This window comes from Heptranchias perlo, chromosome 35, assembly GCF_035084215.1.
Source record: "Heptranchias perlo isolate sHepPer1 chromosome 35, sHepPer1.hap1, whole genome shotgun sequence".
In the NCBI taxonomy this organism is placed as follows: domain Eukaryota; kingdom Metazoa; phylum Chordata; class Chondrichthyes; order Hexanchiformes; family Hexanchidae; genus Heptranchias; species Heptranchias perlo.
This window is the reverse complement of record NC_090359.1, coordinates 27,188,881-27,209,227: the sequence shown is the minus strand read 5'-3', so window position 1 is coordinate 27,209,227 and position 20,347 is coordinate 27,188,881. Positions and strand designations below refer to the sequence as shown.

The window sequence follows — 20,347 nt, the reverse complement described above, 5'->3', positions numbered from 1 at the left end:
GTCAGTAACAAGGAGGGGGACAGACTGAGGGTCAGTCACAAGGAGGGGGACAGACTGAGGGTCAGTAACAAGGAGGGGGACAGACTGAGGGTCAGTAACAAGGAGGGGGACAGACTGAGGGTCGGTAACAAGGAGGGGGACAGACTGAGGGTCGGTAACAAGGAGGGGGACAGACTGAGGGTCAGTAACAAGGGGGGGACAGACTGAGGGTCGGTAACAAGGAGGGGGACAGACTGAGGGTCGGTAACAAGGAGGGGAACAGACTGAGGGTCGGTAACAAGGAGGGGGACAGACTGAGGGTCGGTAACAAGGAGAGGGACAGACTGAGGGTCGGTAACAAGGAGAGGGACAGACTGAGGGTCGGTAACAAGGAGAGGGACAGACTGAGGGTCGGTAACAAGGAGGGGGACAGAGTGAGGGTCGGTAACAAGGAGGGTGATAGACTGAGGGACAGTAACAAGGAGGGGGACAGATTGAGGGTCAGTAACAAGGCGCACAGACCGAGGGTCAGTAACAAAGGGGAGGGGACAGACTGAGGGTCAGTAAGAAGGGGCACGGACCGAGGGTCAGTAACAAGTGGGGACAGACTGAGGGTCAGGACCAAGTGGGGACAGAGTGAGGGTCAGTAACAAAGAGGGGGACGGACCGAGGGTCAGTAACAAGGAGGGGGACGGACCGAGGGTCAGTAACAAGGAGGGGCACGGACCGAGGGTCAGTAACAAGGAGGGGCACGGACCGAGGGTCAGTGATGGGGGCACGGACCGAGGGTCAGTGATGGGGGCACGGACCGAGGGTCAGTCATGGGGGCACGGACCGAGGGTCAGTCATGGGGGCACGGACCGAGGGTCAGTCATGGGGGCACGGACCGAGGGTCAGTCATGGGGGCACGGACCGAGGGTCAGTCATGGGGGCACGGACCGAGGGTCAGTCATGGGGGCACGGACCGAGGGTCAGTCATCGGGGCACGGACCGAGGGTCAGTCATGGGGGCACGGACTGAGGGTCAGTCATGGGGGCACGGACTGAGGGTCAGTCATGGGGGCACGGACTGAGGGTCAGTAATGGGGGCACGGACTGAGGGTCAGTCATGGGGGCACGGACTGAGGGTCAGTCATGGGGGCACGGACTGAGGGTCAGTAATGGGGGCACGGACTGAGGGTCAGTCATGGGGGCACGGACTGAGGGTCAGTAATGGGGGCACGGACTGAGGGTCAGTCATGGGGGCACGGACTGAGGGTCATCACTCGCAGCGGGAGGTTGGTGGAGAGGTTTTGTCGCCAAGAATCGTTTTAACATGAAACCCTTTCAGCTGAGGGTCTCATGAGGCAAAGATTATAATGTGATTGAAAGGGGGATTGGTGAAGGAGTTGACAATGCAGAATAAGGAAAGGGCTGGGACTCGGGATTGCTGTCGACACTTCCAGTGGAAGAGCCACAATTGACGTGATCTCTTTTTCTCGACGGGAAACCTGGCAAGACAGCGCACCTTCAGGCCATGAGAGAAGAGAGAAAATAGAACCTTAAAAAACATTTTTTTTTTTAAATAAAAAGTTTAAATAGAAATGTTTTATTGTTAAACGGAAAAAAAAACCATGTTAATTTATTCTGTACCCACACAGGAAGGAGGTAGCACGCGGTGTGACGCAGCGTATCGCTCCCACTGGAGCCGGTTCCAGATCACTTGTTCCACAGGAAGAGTTTGCAGACACACTTCAGCGTTTCTGGGATGAGCTGCAGCTGCCGGTTTTATTCAGTTTTTTTTTTTCGAAGTTTAAATCCCGGACTCCGTTGCCACTCTCCTCCGATCCTGAATTCGAAGAAAGATGCAGTTTTTTTGAGCGCTGGGATTAAAACGTTTTTAAAAAACAAAGATCCACATCCAGTGGGCCTGGTACGGACTGGGCTCCGAACGCAGGGGCGGGCGGCCAGGGAGGTGGCTGTCGATTGCGAGATTTGCGACCGGCGTCGTGCAGTCGGTTGACGGAGCCGCCACCTGGCCGGGGAATTCCTGAAACTGCCTCCAGCTCTCTGGATCTTCCTCTTTCCCTGCGGGCGCGACGAGAAACGGCGACAAGTCCAACGGACAGAAGGGAAAAAAAAAAAAGCATCTTGCCACTCGTGACATTAAAGATTTGCCCCGGGGGGGTTGAAATATCCGGTTCCAAACATCACTTTCTTCCCCACCCCCCCGCCCAGCGTGCGTTGTGGGGGCTTTTATAACAAACACAAAAGAGAGAGACGGCCCTGCCTCGTTACAGAATTATAACATCCTGGCCACAGGGAATCCGTCCAATAATTTCTTACACCATCCAAGGCAAAAGCAGGAAATATTCAGATTGTTTGTTTCGGGGGGTTGAAGAGAGAAAAAAACAAACCAGGGGGGAAAAAAAGTTCAAGTTTTTTTTTAATACAAGAAAATGACTATTTTAAAAATGGGGAGGAGCAAAAAAAAAATAAGAATAAATGAGCTTCTTCATAATCTATCGTGTGAGGTGGATTAAACTTTTGTTTTAAACTGTACAATACTGTCCCTTCGATTCATTGCTGTGTCTCTCTTTTCGGAGACTGTCGGCACATTTTTTTTTGTTTCTTTTTTTGTGTGTCCCAGGCACTCTGCTCTGTCCAGCCGCGATCTCAGGGCGGTGGGAAATCAGTTCACAAGACAGGCCCGAGCGGGAGGAGGAATGGGAGGCGGAGGTGAGGGTCAGGCACAGGGAGATCATTCCAGTCACAATATCAGGACACGCAGTGGGAAGGGGGGGGGGAGGGAGGGAGGCTCGGGCGGATATCGGGGTGCAATTGAGGGTAAAGGCAAAGATCATGTCCTGTGGAGGGGAGGGGGAAGGAGGGGGTTAAGGGTCACCATAATCGATGTTGATGTAAATTTCGACTTAGGACTGATCTCACGTCCGATGTAAACCTGGAAGAGAATTAAAAATAGAAATTAATCTCACGGGAAACTGTCAAGCTGCACCCCATCCCCTATAGATTTGTGGGTGAGCTGTCACACCCAGCGTGGCACTGAGTCAAACAGACTAGGGTCTGTCCCCAGGTTTAATCCCTGACTGGAGTCCGACCTCTCCCAGTAACAGCCTCCAACGGGGGGCCGAGCCTCCCAGTAACAGCCTCCAACGGGGGGCCGAGCCTCCCAGTAACAGCCTCCAACGGGGGGCCGAGCCTCCCAGTAACAGTGTCTAACAGGGGGTCGAGCCTCCCAGTAACAGCCTCCAACGGGGGGCCGAGCCTCCCAATAACAGTGTCCAACAGGGGTCCAGTCTCTCTGAGCCATATCCCTGCGTCCGCACTTTGCAGCAGGGATTACTGGAGAGCAATGAAGCGGAGGAGCCCTGGACCATTCCTTCCCCACTTCCGTTACCAGGGAGCACTGAGGACAATTGTAGCCCCAGTTGAGATCGTTTAACACGACGCAGACTGGAGTTAGAATCTTAGCCGAGTCTGATGTTGGCATTCTTATGGTAATTACATCTGGGCAATCAGAATTGTGCTGGTAACACTGATCTATTGAAAATGATCCACTTCCCAACAGGACAAGATCATAAACAGTTATCCCAATTATCCCTTTTGACAACTCACCAAAGTTACTTGCTGTAAATTTTCTGCCCACTGAGGTGAGTAACGTTAAGGGAATCAGTGTCGGCATCAAACACTCCCAGGGCAGGTACAGCACGGGTTAGATACAGAGTAAAGCTCACTCTACACTGTCCCATCAAACATTCCCAGGGCAGGTACAGCACGGGTCAGATACAGAGTAAAGCTCCCTCTACACTGTCCCATCAAACATTCCCAGGGCAGGTACAGCACGGGTTAGATACAGAGTAAAGCTCCCTCGACACTGTCCCATCAAACGCTCCCAGGGCAGGTACAGCACGGGTTAGATACAGAGTAAAGCTCCCTCTACACTGTCCCATCAAACACTCCCAGGGCAGGTACAGCACGGGTTAGATACAGAGTAAAGCTCCCTCGACACTGTCCCATCAAACACTCCCAGGGCAGGTACAGCACGGGTTAGAGTCAGAGTAAAGCTCCCTCTACACTGTCCCATCAAACACTCCCGGGGCAGGTACAGGGTTAGATACAGAGTAAAGCTCCCTCTACACTGTCCCATCAAACATTCCCAGGGCAGGTACAGCACGGGTTAGATACAGAGTAAAGCTCCCTCTACACTGTCCCATCAAACACTCCCGGGGCAGGTACAGGGTTAGATACAGAGTAAAGCTCCCTCTACACTGTCCCATCAAACATTCCCAGGGCAGGTACAGCACGGGTTAGATACAGAGTAAAGCTCCCTCTACACTGTCCCATCAAACACTCCCGGGGCAGGTACAGGGTTAGATACAGAGTAAAGCTCCCTCTACACTGTCCCATCAAACATTCCCAGGGCAGGTACAGCACGGGTTAGATACAGAGTAAAGCTCCCTCTACACTGTCCCATCAAACACTCCCAGGGCAGGTACAGCACGGGTTAGATACAGAGTAAAGCTCCCTCTACACTGTCCCATCAAACACTCCCAGGGCAGGTACAGCACGGGTTAGATACAGAGTAAAGCTCCCTCGACACTGTCCCATCAAACACTCCCAGGGCAGGTACAGCACGGGTTAGAGTCAGAGTAAAGCTCCCTCTACACTGTCCCATCAAACACTCCCAGGGCAGGTACAGCACGGGTTAGATACAGAGTAAAGCTCCCTCTACACTGTCCCATCAAACACTCCCAGGGCAGGTACAGCACCTTTCACATCCTCATGACGTCTTAAAGAGCTTCACGGCCAATTAAATTTCTTTTTGAAACGTAGTCACTGGTAAACGCGGTAGCTAGTTTCCGCACAAGAAGATCCAACAAACCGGCAGATGGGGCCTCGGTTTATCGTCTCATCCATAAGGACAGCGCCTCCACCAATGCAGCACTCCCTCAGCACTGCACCAGAGTCCCAGTCTAGCTGACGCGCTGGAGTGGGACTCGAACCCACAACCGTCTCACTCTCCACTCTGAGTCAGAGGTCGTGGGTTCGAGCCCCCACTCCAGAGACTTGAGCCCATAACCCAGGCCGACACTCCCAGTGCCAGTACTGAGGGAGCGCTGCACTGTCTGAGGTGCCGTCTTTCGGATGAGACGTTAAACCGAGGCCCCGTCTGCCCTCTCGAGTGGACACGAAAGATCCCACGGCCACTTTTTTTTTTTGAAGAGCAGGGGAGTTCTCCCCGGTGTCCTGGGCCCAATATTTATTCCTCGACCAACTTCACTAAAATACATGATGATCTGGTCATTTATCACATTGATGTTTGTGGGATCTTGCTGTGCGCACGTTGGCTGCCGCTTTTCCTACATTACAACAGTGACCACACTTCAAAAAGTACTTCAGTGGCTGTAAAGTGCTTTGGGACGTCCTGAGGTTGTGAAAGACGCTGTAGTAATGGGAGTTCTTTCTTTACGTACCGTAATGCGTCAAGCATTGGTAGGAGGTTCAGTAACGCTGTGTCACTCGGGTCGCTGAACCACGATTTAATGGGGATTGCGTTATCTACAAAGGAACAGAGAAAGAAATCAGAGTTGCTTTGAGCCCAGAACCTCAGGACAGGGCATCCCAACTGAAATGTAACACCTCCCTTCTCCACCCCTGCTCCCCCCTCCCCTTTCGTGCCCTCCCCCCGATACAGTTCCTCCAACATCGACTGTGCTCCGTGGCTCACACCAGCGGCCAATCTTCACACACTCAGCCTAACAGTCAGTGGGTTATTCGAGCAGGTCGCCCCGACCTCTTCTGACGCCTGTGAATTTGGGATCACCGGGACGGTGTTCAGGAGTTGGGGGGGGGCGGTGGCCCTGGCTGATTCCCTCCACCCCCCTCTCCCAAACTAGCTCAGCAGCACCAGTGATGAGAATGATGACCCGCCCCGCCCCCCCCCCCGGTCTACGAGGCCCAGTTCCCACCCTGGGTGGTACGTTCACCCCCCCCCCCTCCCCCGAGCCATCAGAGGGAGCGCCAGTTCAAGGATGTTGGCAGCGACGAGGAGCAAACAGATTATATACCCTGGGGGGGGGGGACCTCTGCATGCGAGCACAGAGCACCTGGTGTGAGGAGCAGCAAACAGCAGGCACACCATCGCGACTGAAAGGGGACCGCAAGGATCTGGTGAAAGATTCTACGATTGCTGTTCAGAAAAGAGCAGGAGAATTCTCCCCGCTGTCCTGGGACCAATATTTAATCCTCAACCAACATCATTAAAAAAAAAAATCAGATTATCTGGTTATCATCTCTTTGCTGTTTGTGGGATCTTGCTGTGCGCAAATTGGCTGCCGCGTTTCCTACATTACAACAGTGACTACACTTCAAAAAAAGTACTTCATTGGATGTAAACGCTTTGGGACGTCCCGAGGTGGTGAAAGGCGCTGGAGAAATGCAAGTCTCTTTTTTAAGGCGTTTCCTTGCATGATTTTAATTGACGGATAATTTGAAACGAATTATGAATGAGACACAATACCCAAGCACCTCACACCCTCCCCACCCCATCTTTCAAGTCAAACCTCTCCATTTACACGACCGGATTCACCAGGACCGGGCCGGCCCCAGGTGTGTAAATCTCGCACGACCTGCGGACTGTAGCAGTGCAAATGGCACATCGATGCGGTGGGGGCTCGGGCTCAGGCTCGGGGGGGGGCTCGGGCTCTGCAGGGGCAGGCTTGCTGGCATCCCACCCGGGAGGGCAAGTCTCGCCTCCTCTCGGCACCCTCCTCTCCCTCCCCACCCAAGAAGGTTCCAGCGACTCTGCTGTGTCATTTACACTGCGAGGTGAAGAGAGGATTAAAAAGTCAAATCCAAGGAACCGCTCCAGTTTTGCTAATATTATCCGGGTCATCAGTGCCTCCCATTTAGAAACTCATTAACACTTAGACAGCAATTTAGCACATCGTCAAATTGTTTCCAAGTGCTTCAGAGAGTAAAATACACTCCCCGTTACGTAGCAGACATTTTGTACACAGCAAGATCCCACCAACAGCAATAACATAAATAACCAGACAATGTTTTTTTTTAAAGTGACATTGGTTGAGGGATAAATATTGGCCCAAGACACCGGGGAGAGCTCCCCCTGCTCTTCAAAATAGTGGCCGTGGGATTGTTAACGTCCATCTGAGGGGGCAGACGGGGCCTCGGTTTAACGTCTCATCTCGAAGACGGTGGCTCCAACAGTGCAGCACTCCCTCAGTACTGACCCTCCGACAGTGCGGCGCTCCCTCAGTACTGACCCTCCGACAGTGCAGCGCTCCCTCAGTACTGACCCTCCGACAGTGCAGCACTCCCTCAGTACTGACCCTCCGACAGTGCGGCGCTCCCTCAGTACTGACCCTCCGACAGTGCGGCGCTCCCTCAGTACTGACCCTCCGACAGTGCAGCGCTCCCTCAGTACTGACCCTCCGACAGTGCAGCACTCCCTCAGTACTGACCCTCCGACAGTGCGGCGCTCCCTCAGTACTGACCCTCCGACAGTGCAGCGCTCCCTCAGTACTGACCCTCCGACAGTGCAGCACTCCCTCAGTACTGACCCTCCGACAGTGCAGCGCTCCCTCAGTACCGACCCTCCGACAGTGCGGCGCTCCCTCAGTACTGACCCTCCGACAGTGCAGCACTCCCTCAGTACTGACCCTCCGACAGTGCGGCGCTCCCTCAGTACTGACCCTCCGACAGTGCAGCGCTCCCTCAGTACTGACCCTCCGACAGTGCAGCACTCCCTCAGTACTGACCCTCCGACAGTGCAGCGCTCCCTCAGTACCGACCCTCCGACAGTGCGGCGCTCCCTCAGTACTGACCCTCCGACAGTGCAGCGCTCCCTCAGTACTGACCCTCCGACAGTGCAGCGCTCCCGCAGTACTGACCCTCCGACAGTGCAGCGCTCCCTCAGTACTGACCCTCCGACAGTGCAGCACTCCCTCAGTACTGCACTGGGAGCGTCAGCCTGGAATTTGTGCTCAAGTCTCTGGAGAGGGGCTCGAACCCACGACCTTCTGACTGGGAGGCGAGAGAGAGAGAGTGAGAGGGAGAGTGCTCCCCCCACTGAGCCAAGTGACAGATAAGGCGTTGGTGCATTGAGTGTCGACTGTGGAGTGCTGGGTGTTTTGGGCGCATCCCTTACCTGGGTGACTTCTGTAGGCTCCAGGGGAGTTGTCTAATATGACAATGCTGGACAGGTCACTGTGTACCACTGAGAGATCTTTTATGTAGCTCCCCAGCTCCAGTGTGCAGTGCTGTTGTAAAGAGGCGGGGGGGGGAGGAGAGAGAGAGAGAGAGAAGAGGACAGGTGTCAGAGAGGAGCCTCAACAAATACGTTACAACCAGTCAACCATGACTGACTGATTCGGGCTCTCCATCAAACTCCCTCCCCCATCTGATCCCCAAGAGCTGATTCTCGCTGGGGTACAGTTCCCAGGGCACCTCACCCTCTTCATATAGGTTCTCACCTGGGAGACACGCACGTTCCAGCAGGGGGGCAGTGGTCAGGAGCAGAAGCCTGAACTGATTTCCCCATTCCCTCCACCCTACCTAATCCGGGGGTGATGAGATCGACTTTTGCACCATTACCACCTGCCCCGGCTCAGATCAGCACAGCTCAGGAGTTAAAGGAAGAACTTGCATTTATATAGCGCCTTTCACAACCTCAGGATGTCCCAAAGTGCTTTACAGCCACTGAAATACTTTCTGAAGCGCAGTCACTGTTGTAATGTAGGAAACGCGGCAGCCAATTTGCGCAGAGCAAGATCCCACAAACAGCAATGTGATAAATGACCAGATCATCTGTTTTTCTTGTGATGTTGGTTGAGGGATAAATATTGGCCCCAGGACACCGGGGAGAACTCCCCCTGCTCTTCCTCGAATAGTGGCCATGGGATCTTTTACATCCACCTGAGAGGGGCAGACGGGACCTCGGTTAACGTCTCATCTGAAAGACGGCACCTCCGACAGTGCAGCACTCCCTCAGTACTGACCCTCCGACAGTGCAGCACTCCCTCAGTACTGACCCTCCGACAGTGCAGCGCTCCCTCAGTACTGACCCTCCGACAGTGCAGCACTCCCTCAGTACTGACCCTCCGACAGTGCAGCGCTCCCTCAGTACTGACCCTCCGACAGTGCAGCGCTCCCTCAGTACTGACCCTCCGACAGTGCAGCGCTCCCTCAGTACTGGCACCGGGAGTGTCGGTGTAGATTTTGTGCTCTAGTCTCTGGAGTGGGGACTCGAACCCACGACCTTCTGCCTCAGAGGCGAGTGAGCGTGTGCTCCCCACTGAGTCACGGCCGGCACGAGTTAGACCCAGAACCTTCCTGATCCACGCGGCTCAGCTCCCCGTTGTCTGGCCAGTGGAGCCAGACTCATTTTAACTTTTAACGGCGTCTGCTGGGACAATCTGCCCTCACCCCTTCTGTCAAAGAGGGGCACCAACACACACACACACACACACACACACACACACACACACACACAGTTGACACCTTCCACCCACTAGAACTGGATTAGTGCCCGTTCCATTATTTTACTGAGCCCAGAATCAGGACACAGCGCTGGAGAGGGGGACGTCTGCACAGAACTCAATCCCAAGATACCGGGCTGTGTTTGGTTGCCAAGGTCAGCTCGTACTCTACTCTGCCCCTCCTCCCACGACCCGCCCCCTAGCTGACCCTAGTGCTGGGCTCAGCACCCCCCCACCCCTGCCCCCCACCGTTGGGGACCCAGAGACGGGCTCCCCCTCCCACCATCGTCACCCGTCCCTTGATGGTGGGGTGGAGTTGCATGGCGAGGCGGGTTGAGCGATCTCAGTGGGGCTGCCAAAGTTGCCCTCAGTACCCCTGAGCTGGAGAATGGGGGGGGGGGATTGGGGAAAATCAGCCTGGATTCCCACTTCTGATCCCGATGACCATCCAGCGATCCCCGTTGGAACGTCTGTGCGTGTGGACACAGGCTGGGTCTCGATGCCTCCCATTGTCCAGCACCCACCTCACACTCACTGTCTGCTCTCACGTGAACAAATGGCCCCACCCTGGGTGAAGTAACTGCAGTGTGTGGAATATGAACACTCGGGCACAGTCAGCACCTTCTGTAGACACAGTCTCTCTGTGTGACATGTGAGGAAGCTGCCGATTACCTGTCTGTAATATCTTCTTCTCAATATCTCTCTGTTATTGTCCAGTTTGTCGGCAACAGCAGAACCGTAAATCTCCATACTGGCCGTAAAGACAACCAACTCATACCATTGGCTGACCTGCAAACAGAGGAGGGGAAAGGACATCAGTGGAAAGATAGGAATGTGAGAGAGAAAGGGGCCGAGAGACAGAGAGAGACAGACACACACACGGGGGTAGGAGAGACAGAGACATGGGATGCGGGAGGATGGGAGAGGGAAAGCGAGAGAGAACACAATTGTGCTTAAAATATATATCTTTTTCATTCAGGAAAAACAGTTGAAGTGACTTCCCGTACTCTCCCACCCAGAGTGCTCTCCCACCTACCCCCTCCCGAGTGCTCTCCCACCTACCACCCCCCCCCCAAGTGCTCTCCCACCTACCCCTTCCCGAGTACTCTCCCACCTACCCCTTCCCGAGTACTCTCCCACCTACCCCCCCACCCAGAATGCTCTCCCACCTACCCCTTCCCGAGTGCTCTCCCACCTACCCCCCCACCAAGTGCTCTCCCACCTACCCCCCCGCCCAAGTGCTCTCCCACCTACCCCTACCCCCTCCCGAGTGTTCTCCCTCCTACGTCCCCCCCGAGTGCTCTCCCACCTACCAAGACCACAAGCCTAACCGCACACAACTCTATTATTTAGAGCCAATTAATGCATATTGTATAATATCCTAGCTCGCTCTCTATATATGTAAATTAAATACCTTGTTTGGTATCAACAGCTGCCCCTGATGGCAGGTAGGAGATTGGGAACTCACTGAACTACCCCATAGCACTGTGACTTATTCCACTTAATGGTCCATTAGTATTGGGTTTGCAACTTCTACAACCTACAGGGGGCAGTGCTGTCCATGTAAAGTACTGGATTGTTAATACACTCCTCAACCAACAGGGGGCAGTGCTGTCCGTGTAAAGTACTGGATTGTTAATACACTCCTCAACCAACAGGGGGCAGTGCTGTCCATGTAAAATACCAGATTGTTAATACATTCCTCAACCAACAGGGGGCAGTGCTGTCCGTGTAAAGTACTGGATTGTTAATACATTCCTCAACCAACAGGGGGCAGTGCTGTCCGTGTAAAGTACTGGATTGTTAATACACTCCTCAACCAACAGGGGGCAGTGCTGTCCGTGTAAAGTACATAAGAACATAAGGACGAGGAGCAGGAGTCGGCCATTCGGCCCCTCGAGCCTGCTCCGCCATTCAATCAAATCATGGCTGATCTTTGACCTCAACTCCACTTTCCTGCCTGATCCCCATATCCCTTGATTCCCTTAGAGTCCAAAAATCTATCGATCTCAGCCTTGAATTTACTCAACGACTGAGAATCCACAGCCCTCTGGGGTAGAGAATTCCAAAGATTCACAATCCTCTGAGTGAAGAAATTCCTCATCTTGATCCTAAATGGCCGACCCCTTATCCTGTGACTATGCCCCCTAGTTCTAGACTCTCCAGCCAGGGGAAACAGCCTCTCAGCATCTACCCTGTCAAGTCCTTTAAGAATTTTATACAGTTCAATGAGATCACCTCTAAACTCCAGAGAGTAAAGGCCCATTCTACTCAACCTCTCCTCATAGGACAACCCTCTCATCCCAAGAATCACTGTAGTGAACCTTCGTTGCACCCCCTCTCAGGCAAGTATATCCTTCCTTAGGTAAGGAGACCAAAACTGTACACAGTGCTCTAGGCACGGTCTCACCAGAGCCCTATATAATTGAGGCAAGACCTCCTTACTCATGCTTCAATCCCCTTGTATTAAAGGCTAACATACCATTGGCCTTCCTAATTGCTTGCTGTATCTGCATGTTACCTTTCTGTGTTTCGTGTACAAGGACACCCAAATCCCTCTGACTGCCAACATTTAATAGTTTCTCACCTTTCAAAAAATATTCAGCTTTTCTATTCTTCCTACCAAAGTGAATAACCTCACATTTCCCCACATTATACTCCATCTGCCACCTTCTTGCCCATTCACTTAACCTGTCTATATCCCTTTGCAGACTCTTTATGTCCTCCTCACAGCTTACTTTCCCATCTAGCTTTGTATCGTCAGCAAACTTGGATACATTACACTCGGTCCCTTCATCCAAGTCATTAAAGTAGACAGTAACCAGCTGGTCTGCTAGTACACTCCACAGACTGTAGGGGCCAGTGCTGGTCATGTTAAGTACCGGCCTGCTAATACCTTCCCACCTACCCACTCCCCAACCGAGTACTCGCCCACCTACCCACCCCCCAAGTACTCGCCCACCTACCCCGCCTCCCCCCAAGTCCCACCCCGCGAGTACTCGCCCACCTACCCACCCCCCCACCGAGTACTCGCCCACCTACCCACCCCCCCACCGAGTACTCGCCCACCTACCCACCCCCCCACCGAGTACTCGCCCACCTACCCACCCCCCCACCGAGTACTCGCCCACCTACCCACCCCCCCCACCGAGTACTCGCCCACCTACCCACCCCCCCACCGAGTACTCGCCCACCTACCCACCCCCCCCACCGAATACTCGCCCACCTACCCACCCACCCCCCGAGTACTCTCCCACCTACCCACTCCACCCCCCGAGTACTCTCCCACCTACCCACTCCACCCCGAGTACTCTCTCACCCACCCCCCCGCCCGAGTACTCTCCAACTCACCCTCCCCCCACGTATCCCCCAATCCCTGCCCCGATACTCACCACCTCCAGGAAAAAGTCGACGTGCGGTCGTTTATGTACAAAGAACCGGACGGGATGTTTATCGATCACAACCTGCAGTGAATCAAGGAGACATCGTTAGTGGCAGAACATCTGACCAAGAAGGAGCCCCTCCCCCAGCCCAGTGCACGCCCCTCCCCCAGCCCAGCGCACGCCCCTCCCCCAGCCCAGCGCACGCCCCTCCCCCAGCCCCACAACGATCTCGCCCCACCTCCCACCCAACAACGGCCCCACCCCACCTCTCTAGAGCAAGGATGTCTGACAGATTTCCCCATCATAAGCCCCCATCCCCCACCCTGAACATTCACCCCCTTCACCACCGGCGCACTGTATCTGCAGTGTGTACCATCCACTGGATGCACTGCAGCAACTCACCAAGGCTTCTTCGACAGCACCTCCCAAACCCGCGACCTCTACCACCTAGAAGGACAAGGGCAGCAGGCACATGGGAACAACACCACCTGCACGTTCCCCTCCACGTCACACACCATCCCGACTTGGAAATATATCGCCGTTCCTTCATCGTCGCTGGGTCAAAATCCTGGAACTCCCCACCCAACAGCACTGTGGGAGAACCTTCACCACACGGATTGCAGCGGTTCAAGAAGGTGGCTCACCACCACCTTCTCGAGGGCAATTAGGGATGGGCAATAAATGCCGGCCTCGCCAGTGACGCCCACATCCCATGAACGAATAAAAAAAAAAGGAGCTCTAACGGGGCCCTCAATGACCCGCCTGAAGTTTCCGCCCCACCCAATCCAGGTCCTAACAGCACCCCCTTTGATTGTTTGGCACTGGACAAGGGCCGGGGGGGGGTTTGGGAGAGATGGGGGACAGCAGTGGACAAGGACCGGGGGGGGGGACAGCATTGACAGGGGCCTGGTCTAGGCAATGGTCTCTGCCTCAACTACTCCCTCTGGCAGAGCTCCAACAATTCTCTGCATAAAGAAATTTCTCCTAACCTCTCCTCAATCGATCAGTGACGATTTGAAATTGATGGCCGTTCATCACTGATTCCCCAACGGGAGGAAACCGTCTTTCCCCTTTCATTCTATCAAAACCCCTTAATAATTTTAAAAACCTCGATTCAATCTTCTGGTTCAGTGGAAACAGTCCCGGTTGCCTTGGGTCTTTCCTCATAGCTGGAGTTTCCATCCCTGGCATCATCCTGGTGAATCTACGCTCCTTATGGCCTTAATGTCCTTTCTCCAATTCTGGCCTCTTGCCCATCCCCCGATTCCCATCGTTCCACCATTGGCGGCCGTGCCTTCAGCTGCCTGGGCCCTAAGCTCTGGAATTCCCTCCCTAAACCTCTCCGCCTCTCTCTCCTCCTTTAAGACGCTCCTTAAAACCTACCTCTTTGACCGAGCTTTTGGTCACCTGTCCTAATATCTCCTTATGTGGCTCGGTGTCAAATTTTGTCTGATAATCGCTCCTGTGAAGCGTCTTGGGACGTTTTACTATGTTAAAGGTGCTATATAAATCCAGGTGGTTGTTGTTGTTATAGTGGGGCGCCCACAGCTACACCCAGTAACTGCAGATTAACCAATACGAACAGTGGAACAGGAGAAGGCCATTCAGCCCCTCGAGCCTGTTCCACCAGTTTTGGTAGAGTGCGGGGTTTTGGGATTGAGCTGACGGTCTCCTGCCTTTAAGGACCTGAGTTCAGAGTCCAATCCGCTCCCTGCCTCCTTGGCCAGGTGATGCCTTTACCTACAGTTGCTGTGTCCCACCCAAGTACAACATACACACTCACTCAAACCGTAAATATTAGGGGGTGTTCACCTTTAATATAAAGTCAGGAGGCGTCCCCGGTCGGACGGTCGGCCGTAACACACCGTCGTGGTGAGAGTGAATTAACGTCTCGTCGAGATCTAATACCAACACTTTACCCTTCACCTGACCTGCAACAGGAAATAAAGATCAGACAATGTGAGCAACCGACTCGACTGTGGGGGAAGAGGGAGGAGCGAGGGGCCAGGGAGTGGGGGGAAGGCGGAGCTGGGGGGGGGGGGGGGAAAGGCAGAGCTGGGGGGGGGGAAGGCGGAGCTGGGGGGGAAAGCGGAGGGCGGGGAAGGGATACTGGCAGTGTAAGAGAGGGACAGACAGAAAGACAGAGACACACACATAGGAAGAGAGAGATAGCAATAGAGTGACAGACAGATGGAGAATGAAGGGACAAACATGCAAACACATGAACAGGGAGGCAGGCAGAGACGCTGCTCAGATACTTACTGAGTCTGTTTCTTGAGATGGGGGAGAGAGGTAGAATATCATATCTAACAGTCTGATACTGAATTATCTGCAGGAAAAACATAGGGTGTTGTGTTAGAATCTCTCCGCTACGGCAATCAGTCCAGTCCCCCTAAGATGTGTAATGTTTAATGTTTAATCCAGAACCGCCGTCACTGTACTGAGATTGTGGCAGCTTAATCTCCCCACTCAGCACCTGGTCACCCAACAATCCACTGAGGGAACTAGATAGCTGAGCATTGTTGCTGATTAATCAAAGCCCCCACTGGCCCTCCCCAATGGTTCAAATGGTAAAAGCAGCGTGTATAACTCAGAGACACAGAGCAGGAACCCTCCCGAACCCAGGGGGTCACTGGACAGTGATCAGGAGCAGGAAATCTCCCTAACCCGAATGTAGCCCTGACAATGCCCTGACCGTGATGCGGGCCCCACAGATGATATCTAGGGCCTTTCTACTCTGTCTGGTTTAACGTCTCATCCGATAGACGGCACCTCCGACAGTGCAGCACTCCCTCAGTACTGACCCTCCGACAGTGCAGCACTCCCTCAGTACTGACCCTCCGACAGTGCAGCACTCCCTCAGTACTGACCCTCCGACAGTGCAGCACTCCCTCAGTACTGACCCTCCGACAGTGCAGCACTCCCTCAGTACTGACCCTCCGACAGTGCGGCACTCCCTCAGTACTGACCCTCCGACAGTGCAGCACTCCCTCAGTACTGACCCTCCGACAGTGCAGCACTCCCTCAGTACTGACCCTCCGACAGTGCAGCACTCCCTCAGTACTGACCCTCCGACAGTGCAGCACTCCCTCAGTACTGACCCTCCGACAGTGCAGCACTCCCTCAGTACTGGCACTGGGAGTGTCGGCCTGGGATTATGTGCTCAAGTCTCTGGAGGTGGGACTTGAACCCACGACCTTTTGACTCAGAGGTGAGAGAGCGACCCACTGAGCCACAGCTGACAAAAAGGCGCTATATAAATGCAGGTTGCTTCTCTCCTTTCCGCTCTATGTGGAGACATACTCGGGCTAGTTTAGCCGATGACCTTCTCTTCCAGCTGTGCCATCTGCTCATCGGATCCCAGCTGTCAATCTCCCTGTGGCCTTTCACAGTGAGCTGGGGTCTCCCCCAGTATTTTAAGCCTCCACCTGTCCCTGCTAATTACTTTACTTGTAACTGGGCCTGGTGGTAAGGCGGGCAGTGGTGGGAGAGGGGGGAGTGAGAGAGAAAGAGCGTCAACCAGAGGGGGAAGCAGCAGGAATACACTGATCAAATCAAACACAAAGCAAAGATCTCACCCTACTCAAGGGGCAAACCATGAGTTCTCTTTCACGATATACAATATGACCAAATCAGATATTCAGGGGGCCTCTGTGACAGAACCACAGGGGCCCAGGTCCAATCCCTGCTGTGCTGAGCCAGCTGAACAGACACTTTGGGCGATGTGTCAGTCGGACGTGGGTTCGACTCCCACTCTGGAGACTTAAACCAGGCCGTCACTCCCAGTGCCAGTACCGAGGGAGTGCTGCACTGTCGGAGGTGCCGTCTGTCGGATGAGACGTTAAACCGAGGCCCCGTCTGCCCCTCTCAGGTGGACATAAAAGATCCCACGGCTACTATTGGAAGAAGAGCAGGGGGAGTTCTCCCCGGTGTCCTGGGCCAATATTTATCCCTCAACCAACATCACTAAAAAAAGATTATCTGGTCATTATCTCTTTGCTGTTTACGGGATCTTGCTGTGCGCAAATTGGCTGCCGCATTTCCTACACAAGTTTACAAGATATTAAGGGGAACGCATAGGGTGGATAGAGAGAAACTATTTCCGCTGGTTGGGGATTCTAGGAGTAGGGGACACAGTCTAAAAATTAGAGCCAGACCTTTCAGGAGCGAGATTAAAAAACATTTCTACACACAAAGGGTGGTAGAAGTTTGGAACTCTCTTCCGCAAACGGCAATTGATACTAGCTCAATTGCTAAATTTAAATCTGAGATACATAGTTTTTTGGCAACCAAAGGTATTAAGGGATATGGGGCAAAGGCAGGTATATGGAGTTAGATCACAGATCAGCCATGATCTTATCAAATGGCGGAGCAGGCACGAGGGGCTGAATGGCCTCCTCCTGTTCCTATGTTCCGATTACAACAGTGACTGCACCTCAAAAGTACTTCACTGGTCGTAAAGCACTTTAAGATGTTCTGAGCTCGTGAAAAGCACTATATAAATGCAAGGTTTTATTTTTAACAGATCAAATTTACTGGGCTCACTTAGTAACTTCCAGTAACGAGGAGAGACAGGGCACTTTAAGAACTTCTGTGGGTATTTACACAGCAAAAATCATCAGAAGTTTCTCTCTGCGTGTAAAGGGGAAAGCCACAGAGCTTGCCGAGGGCTGCACGCACCGCCTGCTCCTGCAGCTCTTCACAGCCCGCTGCTGTACAGAGGAAAACCACAAATATGTCACACACGCTGCATTAAATTAAACCATTAAACCACACCCAGCAAAAGGAAATCATAGAATCACAGAAAGGTTACAGCACGGAAGGAGGCCATTCGGCCCATCGAGTCTGTGCCGGCTCTATGCAAAAGCAATCCAGCTAGTCCCACTCCCCCGCCCTAGCCCCGTAGCCCTGAAATTTTTTTTACTTTCAAGTACTTATCCAGTTCCCTTTTGAAGGCCATGATTGAATCTGCCTCCACCACCCCCTCGGGCAGTGCATTCCAGATCCTAACCAATCGCTGTGTAAAAAAAGTTTTTCCTCATGTCACCTTTTGTTCTTTTGCCAATCACCTTAAATCTATGTCCTCTGGTTCTTAACCCTTCCGTCAATGGGAACAGTTTCTCTCTGCCTAGACCCTTCATGATTTTGAATACCTCGATCAAATCTCCTCGCAACCATCTCTGTTCCAAGGAGAACAATCCCAGCTTCTCCAGTCTATCCACGTAACTAAAGACTCTCATCCCTGGAATCATTCGAGTAAATCTCTTCTGCATCCTCTCTAAGGCCTTCACATCTTTCCAAAAGTGCAGTGCCCACTTTTTTTAAAATATTATTTTAGCCTCTGTCCCTCCCCTGCCTCTTCTCCTCGCATAATGCTGTCCGAGCTCAGAACTCCAAAGAGCTTCTACAAATACATAAAGGGCAAAAGGGTAACTAGGGAGAGAGTAGGGCCTCTTAAGGATCAACAAGGTCATCTATGTGCAGAACCACAAGAGATGGGTGAGATCCTGAATGAATATTTCACATCGGTATTTACGGTTGAGAAAGGCATGGATGTTAGGGAACTTGGGGGAAATAAATAGTGATGTCTTGAGGAGTGTACATATTACAGAGAGGGAGGTGCTGGAAGTCTTAACACGCATCAAGGTAGATAAATCTCCGGGACCTGATGAAATGTATCCCAGGACGTTATGGGAGGTTAGGGAGGAAATTGCGGGTCCCCTAGCAGAAATATTTGAATCATCCACCGCTACAGGTGAGGTGCCTGAAGATTGGAGGGTAGCAAATGTTGTGCCTTTGTTTAAGAAGGGCGGCAGGGAAAAGCCTGGGAACGACAGACCAGTGAGCCTGACATCTGTAGTGGGTAAGTTGTTAGAGGGTATTCTGAGGGAAAGGATCTACAGGCATTTGGAGAGGCAGGGACTGATTAGGAACAGTCAGCATGGTTTTGTGAGAGGAAAATCATGTCTCACGAATTTGATTGAGTTTTTTGAAGGGGTAACCAAGAAGATAGATGAGGGTTGTGCAGTAGAAGTGGTCTACATGGACTTCAGCAAAGCCTTTGACAAGGTACCGCATGGTAGGTTGTTACATAAGGTTAAATCTCATGGGATCCAAGGTGAGGTAGTCAATTGGATACAAAATTGGCTTGACGACAGAAGACAGAGGGTGGTTGTAGAGGGTTGTTTTTCAAACTGGATGCCTGTGTCCAGCGGTGTGCCTCAGGGATCGGTACTGGGTCCGCTGTTATTTGTTATTTATATTAATGATTTGGATGAGAATTTAGGAGGCATGGTTAGTAAGTTTGCAGATGACACCAAGATTGGTGGCATTGTGGACAGTGAAGAAGGTTATCTAGGATTGCAACGGGATCTTGATAAATTGGGCCAGTGGGCCGATGAATGGCAGATGGAGTTTAATTTAGATAAATGTGAGGTGATGCATTTTGGTAGATTGAATCGGACCAGGACCTACTCCGTTAATGGTAGGGCGTTGGGGAGAGTTATAGAACAAAGAGATCTAGGAGTACAGATTCATAGCTCCTTGAAAGTGGAGTCACAGGTGGATAGGGTGGTGAAGAAGGCATTCGGCATGCTTGGTTTCATTGGTCAGAACATTGAATGCAGGAGTTGGGATGTCTTGTTGAAGTTGTACAGGGCATTGGTGAGGCCACACTTGGAGTACTGTGTACAGTTCTGGTCACCCTATTATAGAAAGGATATTATTAAACTAGAAAGAGTGCAGAAAAGATTTACTAGGATGCTACCGGGACTTGATGGTTTGACTTATAGGGAGAGGTTGGACAGACTGGGACTTTTTTCCCTGGACAGTAGGAGGTTAAGGGGTCTATAAAATAATGAGGGGCATAGATAAGGTAGATAGTCAAAATCTTTTCCCAAAGGTAGGGGAGTCTATAGCGAGGGGGCATAGATTTAAGGTGAGAGGGGAGAGATACAAAAGGGTCCAGAGGGGCAATTTTTTCACTCAAAGGGTGGTGAGTGTCTGGAACGAGCTGCCAGAGGCAGTAGTAGAGGCGGGTACAATTTTGTCTTTTAAAAAGCATTTGGACAGTTACATGGGTAAGATGGGTATAGAGGGATATGGGCCAAGTGCAGGAAATTGGGACTAGCTTAGTGGTATAAACTGGGCGACATGGACATGTTGGGCCGAAGGGCCTGTTTCCATGTTGTAAACTTCTATGATTCTGTGAAATGATCCCCTTCAAACCCCAGCGGTCACACTCGTGCTGGGCTGGGCAGCAACTGTCAGCTGCGGTGTTGGCTTCATCACTCGGTTCTCCGGTGACGAGGCTCGGGTGAGGACTCCTCTGTTCATTGGCGTTTTTTGTCCTTGGCTCCCCCTTTCTCTCTCTCTCTCTCCTGTCACCACTGGTACCCTCGCGCACAAGCACACGCTGCATTAAATGTACGAGAGAGAAGAGAGTGGAAACGCAGAGAGGGGGGAGAGGAGACGGAGAGAGAGAGAGGGA

General features: G+C 52.6%; 1 protein-coding gene across 1 annotated transcript in view; it reads right to left on the bottom strand.

Moving 5' to 3' along the window:
* Positions 1-1,550: 1,550 nt before the first annotated feature.
* LOC137302529 (CTD nuclear envelope phosphatase 1) overlaps positions 1,551-20,347 on the bottom strand; it is a 21,519-nt gene continuing 2,722 nt past the window's right edge. The window contains exons 2-8 of the mRNA XM_067972266.1: positions 15,121-15,187; positions 14,671-14,789; positions 12,868-12,939; positions 10,148-10,264; positions 8,146-8,257; positions 5,453-5,537; positions 1,551-2,919 (exon numbers count right to left, since the gene is read on the bottom strand). Coding sequence (XP_067828367.1) covers positions 2,859-2,919; positions 5,453-5,537; positions 8,146-8,257; positions 10,148-10,264; positions 12,868-12,939; positions 14,671-14,789; positions 15,121-15,187 — 633 coding nt within the window. The 3' untranslated portion in view covers positions 1,551-2,858. The remainder of the gene's footprint in view (positions 2,920-5,452; positions 5,538-8,145; positions 8,258-10,147; positions 10,265-12,867; positions 12,940-14,670; positions 14,790-15,120; positions 15,188-20,347) is intronic.